The following is a 7219-nucleotide window of genomic DNA, read 5'->3' as shown; positions in this document are numbered from 1 at the left end:
GGCTCGCAGCCTCCCGTTCCTCCGGGGGCCTCCGACCCGCCTCGGCCGCACTGCGCCTGCGCAGGAGGCGGCCGATCGCGTGTGTCTGGCCTGGGCGCCCTTTAAACGTCTTGTGGCGCATGCGCGCTGGGAACGCCGGGCTCCGTCTGCCCCCGCGGTGTTTCCCACGAAGGGGGTGAGCTGGCGCATGCGCACTGAGAGAGCTGAGCCCGCGGAGGGGAGCCCGTGTGCCCGCCGCCTGCGTACGGCGGCCCGGGAGGGTCAATCTCCTCAGCCCGCCGCTCTTTGTCAGCCGGGAGGAGCCCGTCGGGGCGCGGCGCTGCGGGCCGAGGTGGGTAGCGGGGAGCGCCGAGGCCCGCTGCGCCCCCGGGAGCTCCCCCGGCGCCCCTCGCTGCCGGGCCCGCTCTTACCGAAAGGCTCTTGGGGAGCTGGGTGCGCTGAGGGGGAGCGCGGGGCCGAACCGGGCCGGGGTGGGGGGGTAACGGCGGCCGGGGAGGGCCGGGCCCGCCCCGCCCCGAAGTGCGGGGCCCGGTGTGCCCGGGCAGGCTGCCCGCCGCAGTCTTTACTGATTAAAAATTAAAAAAAATCATCCCATTGGCGCTGTGTTTTTGGTTTCGAGTTCGGTGCTTTCATTTTGACAAAGAGCGAGTTGATTTCTTTGTCTCTGCTCGACTGAGTCTTTAGAATTTTTTGCACCAAAACTAATTCTGGGCTTCCCTAATGACAGGACAGGAAACCAGTTTGTCCCATTCCAATACTTCGATAAAATGGGATCCAAGCAAATTGCCCAGGAAACGTTTGATGATGCAGTGCAAGAAAACATTATGGAATTTGAAATGGATCCAGAAGAGGCTGTGAGAGAAGCTGTGCAGCAATTTGAGGCCCAAGGTATTGCATACTTATCTATTTTTTGGTGTTTCAGGTTCTTGCAGGCTGAAGTTTCAGGTATCACAAAATGTAAGAGAGTATTCATGCAAAGATCGATCATGCAGTACTGAAGTGAAGCCTTTGTGATGTGGAACATAGATACTATTAACACTAACCTGGTTTTATGGAGTAGTTATGACTGAAAAACTCCTTTAACTGTAACTGGAAGCTTCAGAGAATGAAATTGAACTCTTTTTTCCCAATTGACATTTAGCTAGAATTGATGCTAGATAGACAGGACTTTGGCAACCTTTTGGTTTCATGATGCACTGATCCACGCTTTTCTTTGTTTACTGTGATTTAACTTAACAAATTTTACTCAAGTTCCTATATCTTTATTAATCTTGTTTTAATTTTTGCTTCTTAGGTGTTGATTTAAGTAACATTGTGAAAGCTGTGCGGCACCCTGCCTCTGAAAATGGCCAAAAGCAAAAGCATGAAATTTTGCTGGTAGGAGTAAACATTTCTGTTGCTTTCCAGCGATCAGTGTTGTCTCATAGTTTAAGTAATAGACTAAGAGTCTCGAGACATGGCTTCTACTTCTACTTCTGCCCAATTTCTGTATGAGCTCTTGAACAAGTGGTTAATCCCACCTACCTGCAAACTAGCAACAATATAAGTGTTCCAAAAGCTAGTTGCATTTGCTAATTGAAGTATCTGTGTGAGTACAAAATATCAGTATTTCCTGACAAGGAAGTGCAGAGACTCTCTCTTGTACTTACAAGCAGATTCTGTTGTGACCAGGTAAAGTCAAACAACACAAGAACTTTACTGAAAGAGATAAAAGTAACCTAAATGGGGTTAGCTAGCCGTTCTGCAGATAGATGGAAAGATTCAATGCAGTTCCTCACCAGCAAGAATATAAAACTACTGGCGCATGCTGTTGCCATTTGCGGAATGTATTAGTGTGACCCAGGTCACTTACTAATGGTCAGAGTGACACACAGCACAAAAATGATCACTAGAATTGGTGTTTCCCGACCAGTCCAGGCAGAGAGGCCAAGAACTGAGTGGAACTTGCAGAGCAGACTAAATTTCCTCTGTGTACCCAATTGAAGATCCTCTCTCTCTCTAAAATAACATTGATGGCAGAAGTACAAAGAAACCCACATTCCTCCAATTGTTCTGTGCATATAGACAAAATGCTGCTCTTTGGGACAGCTGCTTCTTAGCTATGCCAAATTTGTTTTAAATTTAAAAGGAGAAAATTACTGTAAGCAAGCAAATATGACTGATTGTAAAGAATTGCTCTTGTTCCTCCTCAGTTCAGATGAAAAAGTAATTCTTGTTCTCTTCTTCAGACTTTAGATTCCCTCAGGAGATCTGTTGCTGACTCCGATCTCACTGAGATGGCCGAGCAGCTAGTGCTCTTCACTGAGCAATGCAAAGAACAGCTGGCTTTCCGCTACCTGGCTGGGCAGCACGGTGCCTATTCTGTGGTATTCCCTGCCTTCCAGCTGGCTTCCGGAGACAGAAATTTAATGCTGAAAGTTTTTTATGCTCTGTCTGCCGTCCTGGATGGGCAGCCAGACCTACTTGACTCTGTTGGCCAGGATCTACTGCTACAAACTCTGAAAGAATATGCAGAGGATGCTGAAATGACGCTAGCTGCGATCCGATGCATTCGACACGCCTGTCTGAAGCATGAGCAGAATCGTCAGGACCTCGTGAAAGGTGGGGTTCTGCCACTTCTGACCGGAGCTATAGTGCAGCACGGAGACAGTGCTGATGTCGTTCGAATGGCCTCCTCAGCACTCAGGATCATGACGTTCGATGATGACATCCGGGTGCCCTTTGGTCACGCTCATGATCATGCCAAAATGATTGTGTTGGAGAATGACGGGTTAAGGGTCCTCATTGAAGCTGCAAAAGGTAAAGTTAACCCCATGACTGTTCATTCTAATTTCAAATCGTCTTTGCTATCTTACCTCGAAACTGCTTTGTAGTAATTGAAGCTCCTCAGAGGTGATTTTGAAATATGCTGCTAAAATGGTGTTTAATTCATTTGATAAAATGTGTCCTGAAAGAGAAAAATATGAGTGCTCCAGAGGCCATTGAATAGTACCAAGGTGACAGTTGTAGAGCTGTTTGTCAGTCTGTCTAGTGAGTATTTTATAGCCCAGTGCAGGTGTAGACACCCATTATCCCTGCCAGGGTGCCACATTCTTGCTATAAAAGACCTCTGTGAGCCAAAGAAAGACATTCTGTCTCAGTTGAGATATGGAGCGCACAAGGTGTCATCTGTGGTGAAGTGTTTTAATACGCAAAGTGAAATTCACTCTTTCCTGCTTGATTTTTTTTTTTTTTAATGAAGCACAATAAAACACCTTGATTCTGCTAGCAGCCCTCCTTGCTTGTACTTACTCCATTCATCATCTCTCCTCTGCAGCTTTCACAGATAACTCCAGTGTTCTCAGTGAACTGTGTGCCACTCTTTCTCGCCTTTCTGTCAGAAATGAATTCTGTCAAGAGATTGTGGACCTTGGGGGCTTAAATTTTATGGTGTCTCTCCTCGCTGACTGCATTGACCATCCAGTGAGTGAAATAAAGTGTACTTGGGTGGGGAGGTAATGCAACAGAGCATGCTTTTCCTGGCTGTGAATAAGCCTTAGACTATGCGTAATTTTAGGTGCAGTTAGGGTTGAAACCCAACCACCGATACCCATTTGCTTCCCTTTTTACAGCCTGATATACAGAACAAGGTTACATGTGCCCTGTCAAAGCTAAGAATGCAGTAATTCTAATCCCCTTGCTCATGGTTACTTCCTCTGTCCTCCCTAGTCCATGAGCAGAACTCTCATTGCTCCCAAAAAAGCTGAGCTTCTGGTTTCCCACAGCCCTGGCTAGAAGAGGTCCAAGAGGATTTAGACACTTGAGTCCCAGTGGGTTGGTGTTTGATTCTTTAAGCTTCTTTGAAAACCCCTTTCAGTCCAAAGAAGGTTCCTTATTATTCTTTCTAGCAAGAAACTGTACCTGAGATGTGAGTGACTGAGAACAACGTTGCTCTTCATAGCTGGGAATTAGAACTGTTTGAGTGGAGTTGCTGGGGTCTGTTCTGGTTGCCTTTCAAAAGTTCGTGAAAAATTTTCTCCTGCTGTCTAAGCTATTTTTTCTTGATGAACACAGGATGTGGTGAAGCAGGTGCTGAGTGCCATCCGAGCAGTTGCAGGTAATGATGACGTGAAAGATGCCATAGTTAATGCTGGGGGAACGGACCTCATTGTGCTGGCTATAAGCCATCACCTTGCCAACCCTCAGGTATGCAGCAAATTGGTTGATGATGTCCCACTGAAGCTGAGATTGGAGATCGGTTTTGGGGCTCATAATATAGCAGTGTTATCTTCTGTGGGGCAACAACCCACAGTATTGCTTTGACTTGTGATAAAGCAGTCTATGTTAAGGGCAGATCCATTCTAAGTATAGTCATCTAAGTATAGTTGTTAATGATTGCATTTAACATTCTTTTCCTAACCTGAACAATGTGTTAAACCTTTAATATCCACTTGTTGTAGAGTGGTTAAGTGCATGCTTTGGCAAATAGTTGTGTAAACATAAAGATATACACACCTTACCATATTATGTTGTTTCCTGTCCGTGAATGGAATGGATATGGGATAGTCATTTACATCTGTGTGGCTGCAGGTCAGATTTCAGCCACTACCGAAATTATTTTCGATCTGATGTAATTGACAATATGGAACTTGGTTTACATGCCAAAGGAGCAGGAAGTTTCAGTGGAAGAAACTTAAAAAATACTAGGAAATCAAAACCCCAAATATTTTTCCCTTAATGCAACATTTTCAGCTGGTGAGTCCCTCTTTCTCTTTGTTTTGCAGATCTGTGAGCAAGGTTGTGCAGCCTTGTGTATGTTGGCTTTACGCAAACCTGAGAACTGTAATGTCATCATGGAAGGTGGAGGGGCTTTGGCAGCTCTTCAGGCTATGAAAGCACACCCAAAAGAAGTGGCTGTACAGGTATTTGCCTCAGAGCTCTTCATTATTTATTCAGGATTAGTGCTGGTAGTGTTCCTTGCCTCGTAGGGATTTTGTCCTTTACTGACAAATATCAGAAGGTTATGAGTATGTTGGGAAGATAGCTGCAGCATCTTCCTAAGAGTCCACTAGACCTGTAAGAATTGGAAAATCTTTTATGGGTATGCAGGACTCCCTACATCTGCTCTTCCTTCCGTTTCCCTACAAAAGATGCTAATATCTCTCACTTACCTCTCTCCTCAGAAACAGGCTTGCATGCTGATCCGCAACCTAGTCTCTCGGAGTCGGGACTTTTCTCAGCCCATCTTAGAGATGGGAGCTGAGAACCTAATAACAGAAGCTCGTGCAACGCACAAGGACTGCGATGATGTGGCCAAAGCTGCGCTGAGAGATCTTGGCTGTAAAGTGGAGCTCCGAGAGCTGTGGACAGGTCAGAAGGGAAGCCTAGCTCAATAAATCATCAGTCTGTTGAGCACTGGAGCTACAAGGCATCTGTGTACGAGAAGTCTGAGGGGGGAAACAAAGTGGCATGGATTAATTTGCAGTTACAACTAAGCTGGAATATCTGATGCAAATGCCTGGCTTATGAGGCTGCAATGAACCTTTTTTTTAATGGCAGATACAACTGAAATGGCTTTATGCGTTCACAGGCTGGAAATCAACTCTGTATAGTAATCATTCCCTGAATTATCTAATGCCTGAAGACGATCTGTTCTCCCCTGTTGTTTTGTACGTTACTCATTTACAGAACAGGGCTATTCCCGTGTGCTCTGTTCTATACAGCAAGAGCAAAAGTGGATCTTATTAGTAGGAATTTGGTACACACTGTGGCAGCTGGTTCTGGTTTGCTCTGCTCCCTGCCAATGGAGGCTAGTAGCCTGATCTGGTAATGGAATGGATGAGGAGGGATCCCATGGTTAGTGAATGTGTTCTGTCCTATTTTACTGTTCTTATACTAACTGTTATTTTACTGCTGTTTTACTACTGACCATATTCTGTGTTGCTTCTTTGTGTTGGATTTTCAGTAAACACAGTGTTTTAAACAAACGTGAAGTAAGAAATTCAAACAGTAAGGCCCAAATCAGCATACTTTATTATGTTACCATTTGCTTCCAGGAGGAAAAGTTATGTTCTCCTTCAGTGAGATGAGCAAGTCAGGGACTGGCAGTGAAGATGGTAGTTTTAAAAGCAGGGACAAACTGGCAGTGAGTACCACCAAAGGGGAAGCATCTCTGGGGGGTTCTTGGTAGGGCAGCACTCCCCTGAAGCCAAGAGTGCTGCTGCTAATTGTAATGAAGAGGCTGTGCATCTCACGGACTGAGGGCAAGTGCAGATTTGGGAGCAAAACAGGAGAGGCGAAACATCCAGAAAGCTTCTGGAATCTCAGCAAAAGGCAACTCTGTGCCCCCAGCTGAGTGGTTCCTAATTCTTGCTGTGCTACGTTGTTACCAGCTCTGCTCTGGGTGCTGATACAATCTTCCTCCTGCACTGTTACTTACTTTTTGCTTGAATCAATATTTTCTAATGTGATAGTTTCTGTAGGAATGTTAACCCTATAAAACATAAAAAAGTTTAAGCATGGTCAGCTCTTTATGGAGCCTTTTTGAGACAGGAAAAGAAAGGTGGTAAAAAAATGTCTCGGTGCCGAGTTTATAAGTAAATGCTACTGCAGCCCCACGTTATCTCCTGGCAGATAACAAAGGTAAATGTGTTCTTCAAAGGCCATGCTTGCTCATCCCACAAGCAGTGTTTATATGAGCAGAAGCTGCCTAGGTCTCCTCTGTTCTTGTTGTGTAAAAAGCTTGGTATGTTTGTGCGCTGCTCTGACCTCCTAGCTGAGATCTTCCTGTGAAGGTGCCCTGCTCGTTTGTGGCAGAGCAGCTGAGAAAAGCTGATGAAGAGGCCCTGAGTTACCAAGTACTGTGAGTGCTGTGTTGGAGAGAGCCTGATCGCTGTGGGGAGCGCATTTGATGCAGCCTGGCTTTTTCTGGCTTTGCCCCACCAGTGGTTCTGGGAAGGGAGAGAAATAGCATCAACACTGAATGTGGTGCTGTGGGGGAATTGAAAGTGGGTTTTCCCCCAAATGACAGGAAAGCTTGCATTACTTTTCCTTCTGCTTTAAATAAGTGTTGGCGTGGTGCTGTGCTTCTCCTGGCAGCTACAACCTCTTTCTTGTTTTTCGTGTCAGTCATGGGGTCCTGTGCGTCTGGAAGGATGGTTGGTGCATTGATTTTTTTTTTCCCATGGGTTACAAGTGCTCAAGTGTCCAGGATCCCTCCCCCAGGATAATACAAGCTGCC

General features: G+C 45.7%; 1 protein-coding gene across 4 annotated transcripts; it reads left to right on the top strand.

Annotated features, from left to right (window-relative positions):
• The first annotated feature begins 193 nt into the window (after window positions 1-193).
• ARMC6 (armadillo repeat containing 6) lies at window positions 194-5966 on the top strand. 4 transcript variants are annotated; one of them, XM_067312888.1, is made up of 8 exons: window positions 196-331; window positions 733-888; window positions 1295-1377; window positions 2229-2799; window positions 3317-3462; window positions 4054-4185; window positions 4764-4901; window positions 5163-5966. In XM_067312888.1, the coding sequence occupies exons 2-8, from the start codon at window positions 768-770 to the stop codon at window positions 5373-5375; spliced, it is 1404 nt and encodes a 467-aa protein (XP_067168989.1). In that variant the 5' UTR covers window positions 196-331; window positions 733-767; the 3' UTR covers window positions 5376-5966. The 4 variants fall into 4 exon arrangements, with proteins under 4 accessions (XP_067168990.1, XP_067168989.1, XP_067168988.1 ...); XM_067312887.1 differs by having other exon boundaries at window positions 728-888; XM_067312889.1 differs by lacking the exon at window positions 4054-4185 and having other exon boundaries at window positions 194-331; window positions 728-888.
• The last annotated feature ends 1253 nt before the right edge of the window (window positions 5967-7219 follow it).

The sequence above is a fragment of the Apteryx mantelli genome, chromosome 30, assembly GCF_036417845.1.
Source record: "Apteryx mantelli isolate bAptMan1 chromosome 30, bAptMan1.hap1, whole genome shotgun sequence".
Taxonomy (NCBI): Eukaryota; Metazoa; Chordata; class Aves; order Apterygiformes; family Apterygidae; genus Apteryx; species Apteryx mantelli.
This window is presented reverse-complemented; position numbering and strand designations above follow the sequence as displayed.

Excerpts from the sequence above, each read along its gene's own strand:
- ARMC6 (XM_067312888.1), top strand. The coding sequence starts at position 768 with ATGGGATCCAAGCAAATTGCCCAGGAAACGTTTGATGATGCAGTGCAA. Across the intron at positions 889-1,294 it reads GCAGCAATTTGAGGCCCAAG|GTGTTGATTTAAGTAACATT; the intron begins GTATTGCATACT and ends TTTGCTTCTTAG. Across the intron at positions 2,800-3,316 it reads CCTCATTGAAGCTGCAAAAG|CTTTCACAGATAACTCCAGT; the intron begins GTAAAGTTAACC and ends TCTCCTCTGCAG.